The sequence below is a fragment of the Hyperolius riggenbachi genome, chromosome 6 (assembly GCF_040937935.1).
Source record: "Hyperolius riggenbachi isolate aHypRig1 chromosome 6, aHypRig1.pri, whole genome shotgun sequence".
Lineage (NCBI taxonomy): Eukaryota > Metazoa > Chordata > Amphibia > Anura > Hyperoliidae > Hyperolius > Hyperolius riggenbachi.
Genome location: NC_090651.1, coordinates 264,647,541 through 264,667,848, shown reverse-complemented (window position 1 = coordinate 264,667,848; position 20,308 = coordinate 264,647,541). Strand labels below are relative to the sequence as shown.

Here is a 20,308-nt window from a genome sequence, read left to right as displayed (position 1 = left end):
TCTAAGTGTTTTTATCTGCATGGGGAAAACACATTGGTCCTCAGTTTTCCTGTGCAGAAAGCGAGGGGGGTGGGGGGCCCCATCCAAAGTTTCGCAGGGGGGCCCAGTGATGTCTAGTTACGCCCCTGAGTATGGTATTAGGGTTATAAAAGGTTAGACTAAATGTGGCCACACATTTAGCGATGATGGGTAGATTTGACCAAGAGACAAATCTCTCTCTGCTCGAATCTAATTAGAGGGAGATCTGTCGGCTGCCCATACTCTGCAGGCTGATTCCTGATGAATTTCATAGTGAAATCACTCAGGAATCATCTGAGCTCGCCTCCTTGCTGTTTTCATCCTATATAATAAAACCCCTCTGCCCCTGCGTCATCCTCCTGTCCCTGTATCCATGCGTTTTAGCTACTGCGCATGTGTAGCCATTGGGACAGGAGGAGGAGGGGGCCAGGGGGGTGGGTGGCCATTGGTACGCACAGCGATCAGCGTGGCTATGCGCCCTGGAGTTGCGTCACTGCCCTAGCACCCATTTAACGGGCGGGCTCTAGCTAGTAATGTATAAATGTGTGTGTGTATTTACACCTAATTAAATGTCCTGTGCTGCAGTGCCAGTCCATCTTCTAAATCTGCTGCTCTTCCATAGCCCCAAACACGCCGCCAGAGTGGTGCGTGACATCACACACCAGCGTGCTGCACAACGGCGACGTGTATGGAGCTAACAGAAGAGGGGCGGATTCAGGCGCTGGACTGGCACTGCGTCACAGACAGATAATGTATAAATGCACATACACTTAGAGCTGGTGCACACTAGGTCTGGAAACGTATCCGTGGCTCCGTTTTTTTCAGCCCTGATTAAAAACTGAGCCACAGATAGCAATGTTAAAAATAGCAGCAGTCTTCACCCAAGAAAAAAAACAGATTCGTCTGCGTTTCCTTGGACCCGTTTTTAAAACCTGAACAGAAGGTCCGGATCTGCTGCATTTTTACGCAACGGATCTGGATCCTGATACATGCAGGGGTAGTGGCAGGCAATGGGAAAATGAATCCCCATCTACACAGGCAAATTTGGACACAGAAACGGATCTGTTTCTGTGTCACAGCGGAGTCGGGGGGGGGTCCACCATGCTGGAGGGTGATAGCAGCCAGGTCGGCGGTCGGTGGATAGGGCGGGGACACTCCCCTTCCTCACCTGGGTCCCCCGTCCCTGCTACCCCTCCAGCTACTTTGCGCAAAGCAATTCAAATGTTTCTATGTGGCAAGCGGGGAGCTTACCGTCTTTACTTCCTCCGCTTGCCGTGTCACCTCCTGCAATGCCGCCCTCCGAAGTATAGAGGGCGGCATTGCAGGTGGTGACGACGCGAGCGAGCGAAGTGAAGGTAAGCTCCCGCTCACCGCATAGCAACATTTTAATTACTTTGCGCAAAGTAGCTGGAGGGGTAGCGGGGACGGGGGACCTGGGTCCCCGCCTACCGCTGTCACCCCTGTGCTGGCTGCTATAACCCTCCAACATGGCGGCCTCCTCCTGGGCATACGTTTTCACGGACTGGAAACATATGCACCAAAATAGCACAAAAACAGAGGGAAAAAACAAACAAACAAACCGGATCCGTTTCCAATGGATCTGATCTGTCACGGACCTAGTGTGGAACTAGCCTTATACATTAGGACAACAGCGCAAGGGGTTTTGTCTCATTCATCGCTCATCCCGATATCACTTGCCGTTTACCGCTACGCACCCGACTGACCACGATGGCCCTGCATCTTGCAGCATGTCCGACTGATATATGTGACCTATTTCAGGCTAAAATTGGTCGCATTGTTGGCCAGGCACACACTTGGAGGCACTGATTTTCACGCGGTTCCGATTATAATAATCAAACCGGATTGTCGATGTGCCGCAAGTTGCCCGATTTATGGCTACCTTTAGGCTGGTTTCACACCAGGACGTTGCGTTTTAGGGGACTTTAAGGTCGCATAACGTGCCCCTAACGCAACGCCTGGTGCTCTCTGATGTGCACGTCAGAGTGAGGCGCGTTGTGCAGCTCACTCTGGCGTCCGTGATGCGTACTCTTGGACGCATGTGGCATCACGTTGTCCCGCCCGGCCAATCGCCGCACAGAGCGGCCGCTCCAGGAAGTAAACACTGCACGTCACTGAGTGCAGTGAATATTAATTAGCCATGTGCCTGGCCGCTCTCCGCTCCTCCCCAACATTACTGAGCATGTGCAAGCAGTCTAACGCGGCTCTGCCGCTTATAAAGTACTGCATGCAGTACGTTGTTTTATGGCGCAGCTTTACTAAGTAACGCAACGTGGGCACTGTGAACAGCCCATTGATTTTTCATTGCTGTGCGGTGGGGTGTGTTACAGGCTGCTCTAACGTGCGCCTGTAACGTCCCACTGTGAAACCAGCCTAAAGTGTAAAAAATGTAAGTGGTTAGTGTTAGGTAAATGTTAGGGGCCAAATACTGTAACTGCTGATAAAATGATTGACACATAGCTGAGGCAGGAGCAGAAAGCAATCCACTAAGCAGAAATGCATCATTGCTACTGAATGCTACCAAATTCATACATACCCAACACTGGAGATCTATGGCTTTTGCACTGAACATTACAGGCCAGTGTACAAAGACTTACAGACAGAATATACAAAATAAAAAATTATAAAATCATGTGGCACCACCCCACCATTACGTAGGGACATCAGGTTTTAAGATCTGCTGAGGAATAGTATTGTGACTTGATCATCATTTTCTAAACAAGAAAGAATGTTAGTTCTATGTAAATATGTAATAGCAATAATGGTCATTATGTTTATACTGCCAGTAAGTTCCCTTACCTGGGCCCTGTTGGTATACAAGACTTGCATGTCTTTCAGCTTTTTTAGTCCTTCACTGTATCGTTGAATTGCAGTTTCATAATCGCCTTTGGCAAATGCCTCATTACCTAAATCTTTGAGTGCTATTCAATAAGAAATGAGATATACAATAGATAAGTATGAGATAAAAAAGGTACCTGAATTGACATGTGACATGATGAGATAAACATAGGAATCAATAGCACTAGTCCTACTATGAAACCGCCTAATGTTCTTTTCTATTTTCCTGTATTGCATTATTGAAAGTGTTAAAAACTAGTACAGGTATCTATGCTAATGAGGCAGTCAGAAAGCTTGCGGAATTCAGCCTGCTTTCCTAAAAAGTATGTAAAATGCGAAGCCCTATTATTTGGCTGAGGAAACACTGCTGAAAACATTTTCGTGTTGAAAAGTTTACAGAGTCATTACTTCTGTTTATTTTTCAGCTGAATTAAAGCAAACCTGAACTCAGAACGTCCCTCTGCTTTAAAAGATACAAAACAGCATAAAAACCTTTAAACAAAAAAAAAAAAATGTTGTTACAGCTGATACAATTCCTAAAAAAAAATCTGCACTGTTTCCACTTTCTGATTCATGGAAGCAGACAGATTGTTAACAGCCTGTGCTTTCAAATGAGCTTATCTGCCATCTCTGCCATAGCAGTCATGTGATTGTTTCCCCGTGTGTACAGTCTGTTGGCAGGCTGATAAGGCTGGCTTTGACTCATCTGCTCGGCGGGCGGGTCTGACGACCCATCGTTTGAGTGAATCAGGCGTGTGTACGCGCCTTTATAGAATCGGGGTGTATAAACTGCTAACTCATGAGTTAAGATAGATAAGGAGAGATAAATCTTGAGATAGAGAGATAAGGGCCCTGATTCACTAACCTACAGTACCTAAAGATTGCCATGCCCAGGTAGCACACAGCAACTTTACCATTACTATCACCATGTTGTCTAATTAGCATGACCTGTATGGCCTTAGTAATTTCAGTATGAGCTATGCTAATGCATGTTGGGTCTGATTGGATGAAGCCAGAGGTACATCAGTGCCGGAAACATTCTCATTTTACATTAATTGGTACAGGCCTCTCTGATATAAATCTAGAGCCTACTATACAAATGGACACAATTTAGTTGTTGACGGGTAAGCTAAGAGGCCAAGAAAAAGCCGTTTTCAGGGAATTACTTGTCATTACTGTAACTGCTTTGCAGATACCCTTTTTAAATGGACATGCTACTTAAACTGAGCATCCTAATTAATTTACTATAGATCATTTTAAAGGAAATTAACTCAGGCATCTAACTCAATAAAATAGGTCATCAATTATGTTACTAGTAAATAGTTTGGCTACATATTGATCTTGGTCACAAAGTGCATGCCCTTCAGTTGTAGGTGAAAGGTTCCCTTTAATATCTTTATGTTGTAATAATAAGTCAATAATAAGTCACTTCACTCTTGCTATGAATACACTTCCAATCATAAGCTACATTGTTTGCAATGGTTGTTCAGGTGGAAATAAAAACATAATAAAGGAATGCAAAATTATAAAGTTAAAGCCCAAGCTCACCTTAAAGGGGAACTTCAGCCTAAACAAACATACTGTCATTAAGTTACATTAGTTATGTTAATTAGAACAGATGGGTAATATAATTTTTTACCCACCCTGTTTTAAAAGAACAGGCAAATGTTTGTGATTCCTGGGGGCTGTCATCTTTGTCATGGGGGCAGCCATCTTTTTGGTTGAAAGGAGGTGACAGGGAGCAGGAGACACAGTTCCAACTGTCCTGTGTCCTGATAACCCCTCCCAGCTGCACACGCTAGGCTTCAAATGTCAAATTCAAAATGTGAAAAAAAAATTGCACCAAAACAGCAGAACGAGAGCAACAACAACAGAAATCCCATCATGCTTTGCACAGCATCAGGGGAAAAAAGCCCGTGCAGTTTTCTTCTGTGCAGCTAAAAATGAGGCTTGGATAAGAGAAACAAAGTTCTGATGCTGTGAAACTGTTAAAGAAACACCAGGCCTTTTCAGTGCTGCTGAGTCGATTTTTAGTCCGGAGGTTCACTTTAATGGATTTTTTGTGTACATTGCATCACTGCTTTATTACAAGCAGTGCTGGCTACAAGGAGTTAAACTCAGCAGCAGAAAGTTTAGGGGTGAGGAGTCAGGTGATCAGCTCTGGGCTCACAGGAAAAGACTGGCTGATACCCCCTCCAAGCAAATCCCTGGCTAAATATACATTCAAAAACCATGAGCCACAACCAGGGCATTAACCACTTAGCAACTTCTGCCACACTTTTCTAGTCCCTGTTTATAAACACCTGTAAACACATATAAGGGAAGACGCAGAGAGCCAAGTATATTGTAGTATGTAGTGTGAATTGGGTATGAAAAGGTAAGTATAGATAGGTTATACTCACAAACATGGGTTACCATCCAGGTAACCACTATGAAGGCAGGTGAGGAGATTAGACCTGTCCCCGCTCAGGATTAAGAAGTCGCTCTCTGTAGATCGGGAAAAGGAGATATTCCCCTCCACTAGGGGTAGAACAACAGCAATGGTAGTACAGAGGCGCCAAAAGAGTAAAAACAGTATTTCTTTAAAATAAATAAAATGAAGTAGGTAGTGGTGGACTTACCCCTCCAAAGCAGACACAAAAATGCTGTTTCAGGCAAAAAAAAAAATGTATTTACATACTCCGAACAAGGTGCAACACGTTTTGCGGGTATATCCCACTTCCTCAGGCAATAAATAGGAGCATATAACTGTTGACAGAAGACAGTGTGCTAAGTACTTATGTAGATGACCAATATATAGGTTTATACTGCAAATGTTTTCATAAAGTGGCTGGATGATGGCTGGATGGTGTAATGGTTAAGGGCTCTGTCTCTGACACAGGCGACCAGGGTTCGAATCTCGGCTCTGCCTGTTCAGTAAGCCAGCACCTATTCAGTAGGAGACCTTAGGCAAGTCTCCCTAACACTACAACTGCCTATAGAGCGCGTCCTTGTGGCTGCAGCTCTGGCACTTTGAGTCCGCTGGAGAAAAGCGCGATATAAATGTTATTTGTCTTGTCTTGTGTTGTCAAAGTAGGTTTTGACTTAGATGTATATCAGTGTACATACATGTCCATATATCTACATATAGACACATATACATGTATATATGTGTGTGTGTGTGTGTGTGTGTGTGTGTGTGTGTGTGTGTGTGTGTGTAGATATATGGACATGTATGTACACTGATATACATCTAAGACAAAACCTATTTTAAGAAAACAATTGGGGTATAAATCTATATACTGGTTGTCTGTATACGTACTCAGCACACTGTCAACAGTTATATGCTCCTATTTATTGCCTGAAGAAGTGGGATATACCCGCGAAACGCGTTGAACCTTGTTCGTAGTATGTAAATAAATAGTTTTTTTGCCTGAAACTGCATTTTTGTTTCTGCTTTGGAGGGGTAAGTCCACCGCTACCTACTTCATTTTATTTATTTTAAAGAAATACTCTTTTGGCGCTTCTGTACTACCATTACCTGTAAACACATGTAAACACTTGGTTCTGTTTTCTATTTTTAGAAAACAGAGTTAGTATAGCACCATCTCGTGGCCAAAAAGTGTCAGGAATAGCAGTATTACCTCACCAGCGGAGAGTGCTGCGTCCGCCGCTTCCGCGTCTGACGTCACCCCGGCGGCCGCTGCAGCCTCTCAGACATCTTGCACAGCCCCTGGCAGGACAGGTCTCTCCTCTGCACATCAAATTAGGTCAGCACGCTTGTGGGCGGGGCGGCAGGACCTTTATAATCTGAGGAGACGGGTCAGCTGATCTTGCGGTCAGCTGACACCAACCTGCCAATCACATGCTGCTGATTGGTTCAGCCCTCTGGGCAGGCGGCTTGAACTTGCTTTCTGTATTTAAGCTGGGAGATGTCATTTGCTCATTGTCTGTTGTTGCGGATACTCCGTGTTAGCGCTCAGACCTTTGATAGCTGTAATCAGCAGCATTCAGGGCCGGGCCGACACATAGGCTGGAGAGGCTGGAGCCTCGGGGCGGAGCTTACTGCAGTGTGGGTGGGGCGCAAGGAGCAGGTCTGTGTTGTGCCTGGCTTGCCGCCCAGCACTCCCCCGCTGTGTTTATGCTGCGTTCAGTCACCACTTTACTGGCTGCAATGCTGGCTGGCTGATGGGGAAGACGAGAGGAGCAGATCAATCAGCTGTCTGCTGCAGTGCTGCTCGCTGTCCCCAGCCTCTCCTGTGTGCGTAGAGAGGAGAGCGCCCCTCCCCTCCTGTCTTCTCCTCTGTGACACTGGGGGCGGGGCTGAGCACAGAGAAACCCGGGCAATTCAAGAATGAAGGAGACGGAAGACAGGTAGCTATGTGGTGGGGGGGGGGGAAGAGGCTCTGTGAGGAAGGGGGAGAAGTGTTCACAGCAGAGCATGCAGGCATGATTCTGCTCACATGCAGCACACACTGCCTGTTACTGATGGATCCATTTCCCTTATGCTGCTGCTGCCACGAGTGTACATGAGACACTCACAGCTGGGAGCTCTCCCTCTCTCTCCCCCCTTCTTCCCTGTCCCTGAAGCTGCTGCATTACTATGTGGGGGTTGCTAGATAGATAATAGGAATAACTGCAGCATTATAGGCAGGGGCGGCGCCAGGGGGGTGCTTGGGGGTGCTCGAGCACCCCCTAGAATTGTCCAAGCACCCCCAAAGCACCCCCTGGAGTGAACTGACTTCAGGCGTCTAAAAGACGCCAAGTCAGTTCACACACCGGCAGCACGGAGCAGCAGGCAGGGCTACGGTAAGATGGCCGCCCGGAGCCCTGTTCTGCAGACTTCGGGCAGCCATTTTCCCGTAGCCCTGCTCTCTGCATGCAGGCAGGAAGTCTCGTGGTGACGTCGGGAAGGAAGAGGATCGTGGGCGCGCGGGCGCTGCGCGCCACAATGAGGTCGGGACTCGGGACAGGAGGTCGGGAAAGAAGGTCTTCTGGCTGTAGGTGAGTAAATGGGTTTTTCTTTTCTTTTTCAGGTGATGCGGATTGTGCATATTGGGGTCATATCTGCTACGGATTGTGCATATTGGGGTCATATCTGCTACGGATTGTGCATATTGGGGTCATATCTGCTACGGATTGTGCATATTGGGGCGATATCTGCTACCGATTGTGCATATTGGGGTCATTTCTGCTACCGATTGTGCATATTGGGGTCATTTCTGCTACCGATTGTGCATATTGGGGTCATATCTGCTACCGATTGTGCATATTGGGGTCATATCTGCTACCGATTGTGCATATTGGGGTCATATCTGCTACCGATTGTGCATATTGGGGTCATATCTGCTACCGATTGTGCATATTGGGGTCATATCTGCTACCGATTGTGCATATTGGGGTCATATCTGCTACCGATTGTGCATATTGGGGTCATATCTGCTACCGATTGTGCATATTGGGGTCATATCTGCTACCGATTGTGCATATTGGGGTCATATCTGCTACCGATTGTGCATATTGGGGTCATATCTGCTACCGATTGTGCATATTGGGGTCATATCTGCTACCGATTGTGCATATTGGGGTCATTTCTGCTACGGATTGTGCATATTGGGGTCATATCTGCTACCGATTGTGCATATTGGGGCCATATCTGCTACCGATTGTGCATATTGGGGCCATATCTGCCACCGATTGTGCATATTGGGACCATATCTGCTACCGATTGTGCATATTGGGACCATATCTGCTACCGATTGTGCATATTGGGACCATATCTGCTACCGATTGTGCATATTGGGGCCATATCTGATAACGATTGTGCATATTGGGGCCATATCTGATAACGATTGTGCATATTGGGGCCATATCTGATAACGATTGTGCATATTGGGGTCATATCTGCTACCGATTGTGCATATTGGGGTCATATCTGCTACCGATTGTGCATATTGGGGTCATATCTGCTACCGATTGTGCATATTGGGGTCATATCTGCTACCGATTGTGCATATTGGGGCTATATCTGATAACGATTGTGCATATTGGGGCTATATCTGATAACGATTGTGCATATTGGGGCCATATCTGATAACGATTGTGCATATTGGGGCCATATCTGATAACGATTGTGCATATTGGGGCCATATCTGATAACGATTGTGCATATTGGGGCCATATCTGATAACGATTGTGCATATTGGGGCCATATCTGATAACGATTGTGCATATTGGGGCCATATCTGATAACGATTGTGCATATTGGGGCCATATCTGATAACGATTGTGCATATTGGGGTCATTGGACGTGTTTTTTGTTAAAATCTGCTCACATTACGTGTATTTTCTTGAGAAAACCTGCACAATTATGTGAATTTTCTGGGAAAAGGGTCACCAAAACTTGGGCCCTCTGTCTTTGCGTTGCACTTTTAAAGGGAACCCGAGGTGAGAATAATATTGAGGCTGCCATATTTATCTCCCTTTAAGCAATACCAGTTGCCTGGCTGCCGTGCTGGTCCTCTGCCTCTTATTCTTTCAACCATAGACCCTGAACAAGCATGCAGCAGGTCAGGGGTTTCTGACAATATTGTCAGAACTGACAAGATTAGCTGCATGGCTTGTTTCTGGTGTAATTCAGTTCACTACTACAGCCAAATAGATCAGCAGGGCTGCCAGGCAACTAGTATTGTTTAAAAGGAAATAAATATGGCAGCCACCATATCACTCTCACCCTGGGTTCACTTTAAATTACAGTTAGCCCCGCCCTCATCCGGTCATGACCACGCCCATTTTTTCGCCGCGGCGCGCTTCGCGCGCCGCAGGTTGTAGCCACACCCATCGCGCGCCGCAGGTCGTCAGCTCCCCCGGAAATTGGTCCAGCACCTGCATAGCACCCCCTAAAAAAAATTCCTGGAGCCGCCACTGATTATAGGCCAGAGCTGGGCTGTGTGTCAGGTCTGTCATGATTCTGGCTTCTTTGTCAACATCTATGCCTCTTTCCTCTCTCTCCCATTCCCTATCATTCTCCATTCCTCTCTTCTCATTCTATATCTCCCCTTAACCTCCCCCCCCCCCCCCTCCTGTCTCTAAATGTTCTACCCCTCTCTGCCTCTAGCCTATCTTTCCTTTCCTCAAATATCTCCCTCTCCAGATGCATCCCATCAGTGCTTGCCTTTTAAAGTGGACCTGAACTCTTGCACACGACAAAAGGAAAATATAGAGAAACGAACCCTGTATGTATTTAGAGAGCAAAGCTTGTAATTCCCCATTATCTGTGACTAATACAAAGTTGTAATTTGATCTATTCCCTGTGCCACCTGATTGCCATGGCAGATAAGGCATATAAGCTCATTTGAAAGCACAGGATATTATCAATATGTCTGCTTCCATGAAAGCAGGAAGTAGAAACAGTGCAGATTTATTGCAGGATTTGTATCAGATTTGTATTAGCTGCAGCAAAGAGGTTTTTCTTTAAAGGTTCTTATGCTGTTGCCTATCTTTTAGTGCTGAGAGGAAGTTCAGGTCCGCTTTAAAGCGGTCATTACTGATACACTTAGATACACTTAGTACATAGTCATGCCACTGACTGTCCTCAGAGGGGCTCACAATCTAATTATACCATAGTCTAATATCCTACCATATTATTATTATGTATTTATATAGCACTGACATCTTCTGTAGCACATTACAGAGGACATAGCCATGTCACTGACTCCTCAGAGGAGCTCACAATCTAATCCTACCATATTATTATTATGTATTTATATAGCACTGACATCCTCTGCAGCACATTACAGAGTACAGAGTCATGTCACTGACTGTCCTCAGAGGAGCTCACACTCTAATCCAACCATAGTCATAGTCTAATGTCCTACCATATTATTATTATTATGTATTTATATCGCACTGACATCTCCTGCAGCATATTACAGAGTACAGAGTCATGTCACTGACTGTCCTCAGAGGAGCTCACACTCTAATCCTACCATAGTCATAGTCTAATGTCCTACCATATCATTATTATTATGTATTTATATAGCACTGACATCTCCTGCAGCACATTACAGAGTACAGAGTCATGTCACTGACTGTCCTCAGAGGAGCTCACACTCTAATCCTACCATAGTCATAGCCTAATGTCCTACCATATTATTATGTATTTATATAGCACTGACATCTCCTGCAGCACATTACAGAGTACAGAGTCATGTCACTGACTGTCCTCAGAGGAGCTCACACTCTAATCCTACCATAGTCATAGCCTAATGTCCTACCATATTATTATGTATTTATAGAGCACTGACATCTTCTGCAGCACATTACAGACTACATAGTCATGTCACTGACTGTCCTCAGAGGAGCTCACAATCTAATCCTACCATAGTCATAGTCTAATGCTAATGTCCTACCATATTATTAATATGTATTTATATAGCACACACTAGATATTTAATCAACAGCTGAATGCATTATTCTCCTCCTTACCCCACCAGCTAGAAGTCATATCATTGTGTTCCTTCTTCCCCTTCCCCACAGCAACAGCACTCATCACTTTAGCTGTAGCCAAGAGATGTGTCTGTATAAGCTTGTTGTCACCCTGGGAATTGGATTCTGGTCCCTACAAGAGACAGTTATAGTTTGTGTGTATACTTTTAGACTCAGAGGGGGCAGTTAATAAAAGTGGGCCCTGGGTACTGGAAAGTAGAAATCCAGCCCCGTACCATGGGCATCATGCGATGCCCTTGACAACCCCCCCCCCATTGCTTACTGCGGAGATGGACGGGGGGGGGGGGCGCACTTGGGCAGCTCAGCCTCTGTTGATGGTGGACCTTGTCCCGGCCCTGGCAGCATTCAATATCATTGTATTTATCTGTGTATGACTCTTTGCCTGTTTCTGACTATTCTTCCTGCCCTGTGATTCTGTACCTCTGCTAATCTGATTTTGTTGCCGACCTTTTGCCTGAACCTCACTCTGAACCTGCCTGTCGATTCTGTACCTCTGCTCATCTGACCTTGTTGCCGACCTTTTGCCTGAACCTCACTCTGAACCTGCCTGTCGATTCTGTACTTCAATCTGCCCGTCTGCTGCCTATCGGTTAAGTCTGACTACTCTCTCTCACCAGTGGGCCCTCGCCACTGGTGAGGTTATTGCTGATCTCCTATCAGTAAAATACTGTTTGCACCAATCACTACACTCGTGCTATAAAGCTTTAAGGCCCATACACACGTCGGATTTTAGCGAACGACCCGTCGTTTGAACGTTCCGTCGTTCGGACGTTTTCGCGTCAAATCCGACGTGTGTACAGACTATCGTTCGGGTGATAAGACTGGTTACCAGCGATCCGCCCGGCGGATCGTTGGTAACCAGTCTTATCACGCGAACCATAGTCTGTACACACGTCGGATTTGACGCGAAAACGTCCGAACGACGGAACGTTCAAACGACGGGTCGTTCGCTAAAATCCGACGTGTGTATGGGCCTTTACGCTCTCTGTTTGTATATCTGTATTATTTGTGATACTGCAGTTCACCAAATAATCAGATATCAGCTGCCTTGCTAACACATTGTTACAAAAAGCAACACAACTTCCAAATACACCGTTATACACACTTACCATAGAAAAATTAAATACATTTTCATTATTTTTTAACTCCTTCACCCCTAACACAAAATAAAATATTATCGCCATACATTGTACTAAGGACACAATTTAAACATTGTAATAACAGGGACAAATGGGTAAATCAAATGTGTCACATTTTATTTTTAAACTACAATGGCTGAAAGCTGAGAAATTGTGATTTGTTTTCATTTTTTTCTTCTTCCCTGTCAAATGCATTTAAAATAATATAATTCTAGTTTGTCCCTCAAAAAAAGAAGTGGTTACACATGGGGTAACGGCAACTATGGCGTGCTAAAAATAAGATGACGCATTGCCCTGACTTGATTCCAACCAAAATGTACTGCTCTGTACCTATGTGCAAATGCAGACAAGCACTTAACACTCAACTTTGTCACTAAAAGATTTTGGGGGAAACTCTGTTTCTCAGTATGCAATAACAAGTGCCTGACAGACATGGCTATTTGTTATTATTACTATAATCTGAACATTTGTATAGCGCTTTTCTCCTGAGCTGCAGCCACTGGGAGGCGCTCAAGAGGCCACCTTGCAGTGTTAGGAAGTCTGGCCTTGAACTCCTTACTGAACAGGTACGGACCCTAGCCAGGATTCGAACCCTGGTCTCCCTCCTCAAACAGCCACTGTTACTAGGGATACAGCATCTAGCTAGTTGGCTCAATGTGATCTCTCAAAGTATAAATTCGTTTCTTAATGTAAATTAGTGGTAACTTTGTAGTATTTCAAATTGTATTCTCATTTACCATTTGCAAGTTGTTTGTTCTGTCTTCGCCTTTCAGCACGTTCATTGGCATCTTTCTCCAGGTGAGCAAGGACATTCTCTGGAAGTAAACAATACAGATAAAACCAGGATGTACACTTATACTGTAATTTTAACCAACAAGACAATAGGCAGAGACTTGCCAATCTGAGCATTAACATACACATGGTGCATATTGTCCTGACTGTCCCACTTCATTATTACTAGATTTGTTTCTCAGATTCAAGTCAAACCCCAAATCAGCCCAAATATTAGCAGTTTGATTGGCTTTAGCCTCACCAGAACAACAATAAACTTTTGGGGCACCTACTTCAGGGACCCCCACCCAGCAAGCTTGTCTGCTGATTTGCATTGATACTGCAGAATTCAAATCTATTTATTAAGCAGGGTTTATACCCTGCCCTGTCATAAGATTCAAACTGGAAAGCAGCAGTCATTCTAAATTTAGTACCAAGGCTTATGCCTAAATTTAAGATGGTGATCAATAGCATTGCCCTTAACGGGGATGGTGCCCGCCCAGCATATTATGATGCAGCACAGCAAAAAAGCGTGCTGCATTCTGCATCCCCATTAGAGTATCCTTTGAAGGGGGCTCAGCAATGCACTACATGGCAATCCCTGGCCGTATACAATGCCATCGATTGCCAGTGTGCAGCTTTCTAAAGTCTATGTTGAACTAGAAGGAAGTGCACTTGGTAGAACAACTAACAGCAAACGTCAGTACAACAGACCATTTATACATTTTCTGCCTTGTTCCTAAACTGTACTGGAACGGAAATAAAAGGACACACAATAAATCAGGGCACATCTTCTGTATGCATCTCAGGGATAAAATGGCATGCCTACAAAGAAAATGTCTGTGTGAGGAAACGCGGAAAAGCCGTCGTCTCTCAAAGTGAGGCGGCTGTTTCCGCGTCCAGCAGGGCGTCACAACGCGGAAAAACCGCCGCATGCCGCTTAGGCAGAGCGTCGGAGTCCGCATTGGGAACAGCGGAATCCGCATCGAGAACGGCGGAATCCGCATTGGAGGCGGCCCCCACAAGCGGTTCTCAAAATACATTGCAAGACAGTACTGGTGTGGCTGGGACTGATAGTCCACCAAGTTACAGAGTGACACGCGTGCGCGCACAGAGGCTGAGTTTAAATAGCAGCCAGTAGTGAGTCAGCTGACCAGGCGGGTCAGCTGACAATGTCCACTACTCTCATTGGTCCAGCAATTAGGGAGGTCCTGGAAAGGTCCTTGAGTATATATACTGCTGGCTGTTCACTTGCTCTTTGTCTGGCGTTGCGATCACATACGTGGAAGCACCCAGATCCGTAGTCAGATCCGCAAGTGTGCCGGGACCAGCTGGAGCTGTAATCCTACACTTAGCTAGATTCTTTTGATAGCTAAAGTACTAGTTTGATTGTGATTATCTGTTATGACCTATTTGCCTGCCTGACTATCCTCTTGAAACTTTGATCCTGTACCTCGATATTTCTGATACTCTGTTGCCGAACACCGGCTCATCCTTAGACTCTGTTTCTGCCTCCTGATCTTGTACCTCGATATTTCTGATATCCTGTTACCGAACCCTGCCTGTACCTTGACTCCGCCTTTTCTTTACGATACTGTACCTTATCTGTCCATGTGTGTACGACCTGGCTTGTCCGACCTCGAGAACCGACCTCACTGTTGGAGGCGGTTCCCCGTCCTGTCAGTGACACCTCCTCCAGAGTGTCACTTTCAGTTCTGCCTTCCTACTGTCAGTCTGACTCCTCCTGTCTTGGAGAGCTCAGGTCTGCGGAAGGAATATGTGCAGTACTCCTTGCTGCACTGAGGCTTAGTCCTCTGTGTTACTGTTACACCAAACACTACACTCTACTCAGGTGAACAGATGTTAGCTAGTATATCGGATTATCGGGGATACTGCAGATCACATATAATCTGGTATACATCTGTATACCCCGTGATACTGCAGATCACCGGTAATCAGATCCTCTCTGTGCTCACTGATCGTTACAGAACGCCAGACCACAATACTGATGGACGCACGCGCTGACCCTCTGACTGTGCTTGCCACTTCGGTGGATACCATCCATCAAGCACTGGGCCAGCACAAAGCCTTAATTGATGCACTAAAAGGCTCTGTGCAAACTCTTCAGACGTCAGTTGATTCAGTGCGATCCTCTCCTAGTGATGACATACGTATGCCTGTGCCTGATAAATTTTCCGGCCACAAGTCTGACTTCCGGAATTGTAGGAGTAGAGTGTTGTCATACTTCGAGCTGAGACCCCGATCCTCGGGGACTGAGACCCAACGGGTCATATTTATTAAAACATTGTTAACCGGTGACTCCCAGACCTGGGCATACAATCTGCCTCCCACTGATACTGCTCTAACTTCGGTAGAGGAATTTTTTAAGGCCATGGCCGTGATATACGACGACCCTGACCTTGCGGCTACCTCTGAGCGCAAGCTCAAACTTTTGCGGCAAGGCAGAGGCTCAGTCGAGGATTACGCGGCAGAATTCCGCAGATGGTCAGTCACTGCCAGATTTGATAATTTTGCCCTGATGGATTACTTCTTGTCTGGGTTGTCGGAGGAGGTCTCCGATTTAATGTTAACTTTGCCCGAACCCAGGACAGTCGATGAGGCCATCACATCGGCCATCCGAGTCGACCGTCGATTACGCCATCAGAGGCAAATTCGAGGCAGTCACCGTGTAAGGGCGACATCCTATGCGGCACCCTCTGCTGCACCCTTAGTAACACCGTCTCCCTTTGTCTCATCCCCTCCGGCCTTGCCTCCACCCGAACCAATGCAGATTGGTCGATCGAAATTGACCCAGGTGGAGCGAAGGCGGAGGATGACGGAACAGCTGTGCTTGTATTGTGCAGAAGCAGGGCATAGGGTGCGAAACTGCCCGAACAAGTCGGGAAACGAGTTTGCCTAGGAGTAGTGGGGGGTGACACCCTAGGCACACCATTTTCACCCCTTAAAGAAAAGAAATTGCTTCTCCCCTGTACAATTACATGGGAGAAGAAATCTGTGGCCACTGAGGCTTTCATTGATTCGGGCTCAGCGGCCAATTTTATGAACTTTAAGTTTGCTCAGGAGTTGGGTATTCCTCTCACTCCTGTGACACCCCCCATTCAGGTCACGGCAGTAGACGATTCCCCTCTGCAACGGAATCGTGCTCTGTCACAGACCCCGGAGGTGAAGGTCACCATAGGGGTACTGCATGGGGAACAATTATCGTTTTTTGTATTGCACATGTCTACCTCAACTATTATCCTAGGCATGCCGTGGTTGCAACTTCATTCACCTCAAATAGACTGGGCCACGGGTCAGTTAACCACTTGGTCACCTCGTTGTTTTCAGCGGTGTTTGGGGAAGTTGACCTTGGGGCAAACCAGAATTCAGGTGGAAGGGGTACCAGATCAGTACTCTGAATTTTCCGACGTGTTCTGTCCCAAGGCAGCTGATAAATTGCCCCCACATCGCCCTTTTGATTGTCCCATTGATCTCCGTTCAGGTTGTGTACCCCCCCGGGGTCATTTGTACAATCTATCAGGGCCCGAAAAATTGGCCATGCAGGAGTACATCCATGAAAATTTGGCCAAGGGTTTCATTCGCCCGTCCCGGTCACCTGCTGGAGCAGGGTTCTTTTTTGTCAAAAAGAAAGACGGAGGCCTGCGACCCTGCATCGATTATCGCGGTCTCAACAAGATTACTGTAAAAAAATCGCTATCCGTTGCCACTGATAGATGATTTGTTCACTCAGATTACTGATGCTAAGATCTTTTCTAAGCTAGATTTGCGGGGCGCGTACAATCTGATACGTATAAGAAGGGGCGATGAGTGGAAGACGGCCTTTAATACACCAGACGGGCATTATGAGTACCTGGTGATGCCCTTCGGGCTATGTAATGCTCCGGCCGTTTTCCAGGAACTCATTAACGAGGTATTCCGGGAGGTGTTGGGGAAATTTGTTCTAGTTTATCTTGATGATATTCTTATCTTCTCCAACAACCTCGCTGAACATAGAAACCATGTGAGGTTTGTGTTGAATCAGTTAAGGCAGAACTCGTTATACGCAAAGCTTGAGAAGTGCATCTTTGAAGTAACATCTGTCGCTTTCTTGGGGTACATAATTTCCACCACGGGCCTGTCTATGGATCCTGCCAAGGTCTCCGCTGTTCTGGAGTGGCCACAGCTGGTTGGGTTGAAATCCCTTCAGCGCTTTCTTGGCTTCGCCAACTACTATAGACGGTTTATAAAAGGGTACTCCACGGTCATTGCTCCCCTTACCTGTCTCACTAAGAAGGGGGCAGATACCACCCACTGGTCTCCTGAGGCTTTACAGGCTTTTGCCACCCTGAAGGGCCTATTCTGTTCAGCACCCATCCTCAGACATGTGGATGCCTCTTTCCTGTTCATTGTGGAGGTGGATGCCTCGGAGGTTGGGGTGGGGGCTGTGCTGTCTCAGCGGTCAGGCTTGTAGGGTAGAATGCACCCGTGTGCGTATTTCTCTCGCAGGTTCTCCCCTGCAGAGAGGAATTACGATATTGGCAACAGGGAGCTCTTGGCCATCAAATTGGCTTTCGAGGAATGGCGACATTGGTTAGAGGGAGCTGAGCATACCATCACGGTTTACACCGATCACAAAAACCTAGAGTACATCGAGGGGGCTAAGAGGTTGAGCCCGCGCCAGGCTCGATGGTCGTTGTTCTTCTCCAGGTTTAGTTGCATTATTATGTACACACCAGGGAGCAAGAATGTTAAGGCGGATGCTCTATCCAGATGTTTTGAGTCAGAGACAGCACAGCCCTCCATTCCAGAGACCATTATTCCCCTTGAGATTAATACTGGCAGCCACTGGAACTTGGGAGGATTGGAGGGAGACGTTGGCTCCCTTTCAGCAAGACATCCCGGAAGGGAAGCCCGCAGGGGTCCTGTTCGTTCCTCTGCCTTTTCGCCTTCAGGTTCTTGAGATGTTCCATGCGCACAAGAATGCAGGGCATCCTGGGGCATCCAGAACACAGGATCTGGTAGCCAGATGCGCCTGGTGGCCTTCCTTGGCAGCAGATTGCAAGGAATACGTGAAAGAGTGTTTGATATGTGCCAAGAGTAAACCCTCCCGGCTGGCACCTGTCGGTACTTTGCAGCCTTTGCGCACCCCGAATGAGCCGTGGACCCACCTGTCCATGGATTTTGTGGGCGAGCTTCCCAGGTCTGAAGGTATGGCGGTCATTTGGGTGATAGTCGACCGCTTTAGTAAGATGGCCCACTTTGTGCCTTTGAAAGGACTCCCCTCAGCTCAGGAATTGGCCGAGTTGTTTATCACTCATGTCTTCCGTTTACACGGCATTCCCGAAGACATAGTTTCAGACAGGGAAGTCCAATTCGTCTCACGATTTTGGAAAGCTTTTTGCCACCTCATGGGCATAAAGCTGTCTTTTTCATCTGGCTATCACCCACAGACCAACGGCCAGACTGAGAGAATAAATCAGTCTTTAGAGCATTTTTTAAGGTGTTATGTGGCAGAGGCGCAGGACGATTGGGTCAGATTCCTGCCCTTCGCAGAATTTGCCCAGAATAATTTAAAAAACTCGTCCTCCGGATTCTCTCCTTTTCAGGTGGTGACGGGGAGATTACCCAAATTTTCCCCATTACCTATAGCCTCCACTCCATTCCCAGCCCTGGAGGCCTGGCAAAGGTCATTGAAGGACCTTTGGGGGACGGTTAGAAGTAACCTGGAGAAGGCCTTTTTGAGTCAGAAGGGTCAAGTTGACAAGAGACGGTCGCTGGAGTGGAAGTTCCGACCAGGAGACTTGGTCTGGGTGTCCACACGTCACTTGACCCTAAGACAGCCTTCGAATAGGCTTGGTCCCAGGTTTGTGGGTCCATTCCCGGTTGTCAAGAAAGTCAATGATGTTACTTACACCGTTGATCTTCCCTCTAGCATGCGGGGGGTGAGGTCCTTCCACGTGTCCCTTCTTAAGCCAGCAGTCCAGGTGGGTCCCACTCCTCCTCCTCCTGTCTTGGTAGATGCCCAACCCGAATATGAGGTGGAGAAGATTTTAGATTCACGCTCTGTACAAAACTCGGTACAATACCTCGTACACTGGAAAGGGTACGGCATTGAGGAGAGGCAATGGGTACCGGGGACGCGCATGCATGCAGACGAATTAAGAAGGGAATTTCATGCCTTACATCCCGAGAAACCTGGTGGGAGTTGTCCGGAGTCCACTTCTCGGGGGGGGGTACTGTGAGGAAACGCGGAAAAGCCGTCGTCTCTCAAAGTGAGGCGGCTGTTTCCGCGTCCAGCAGGGCGTCACAACGCGGAAAAACCGCCGCATGCCGCTTAGGCAGAGCAGCGGAGTCCGCATTGGGAACAGCGGAATCCGCATCAAGAACGGCGGAATCCGCATTGGAGGCGGCCCCCGCAAGCGGTTCTCAAAATACATTGCAAGACAGTACTGGTGTGGCTGGGACTGATAGTCCACCAAGTTACAGAGTGACACGCGCGCACAGAGGCTGAGTTTAAATAGCAGCCAGTAGTGAGTCAGCTGACCAGGCGGGTCAGCTGACAATTTCCACTACTCTCATTGGTCCAGCAATTAGGGAGGTCCTGGAAAGGTCCTTGAGTATATATACTGCTGGCTGTTCACTTGCTCTTTGTCTGGCGTTGCGATCACATACGTGGAAGCACCCAGATCCGTAGTCAGATCCGCAAGTGTGCCGGGACCAGCTGGAGCTGTAATCCTACACTTAGCTAGATTCTTTTGATAGCTAAAGTACTAGTTTGATTGTGATTATCTGTTATGACCTATTTGCCTGCCTGACTATCCTCTTGAAACTTTGATCCTGTACCTCGATATTTCTGATACTCTGTTGCCGAACACCGGCTCGTCCTTAGACTATGTTTCTGCCTCCTGATCTTGTACCTCGATATTTATGATATCCTGTTACTGAACCCTGCCTGTACCTTGACTCCGCCTTTTCTTTACGATACTGTACCTTATCTGTCCGTGTGTGTACGACCTGGCTTGTCCGACCTCGAGAAC

At 46.8% G+C, this 20,308-nt stretch overlaps 1 protein-coding gene across 9 annotated transcripts in view; it reads right to left on the bottom strand.

Moving 5' to 3' along the window:
- TTC12 (tetratricopeptide repeat domain 12) overlaps nucleotides 1-20,308 on the bottom strand; it is a 308,494-nt gene that overhangs the window by 254,277 nt on the left and 33,909 nt on the right. For all 9 annotated transcript variants that reach the window (XR_011022127.1, XR_011022128.1, XM_068240772.1 and 6 more), the window contains exons 5-6: nucleotides 13,238-13,315; nucleotides 2,836-2,957 (exon numbers count right to left, since the gene is read on the bottom strand). Coding sequence is in view for 7 of the 9 variants with exons in the window: in XM_068240772.1 (XP_068096873.1) it covers nucleotides 2,836-2,957; nucleotides 13,238-13,315 (200 nt within the window). In the remaining 2 variants the exon portion in view is untranslated. The remainder of the gene's footprint in view (nucleotides 1-2,835; nucleotides 2,958-13,237; nucleotides 13,316-20,308) is intronic.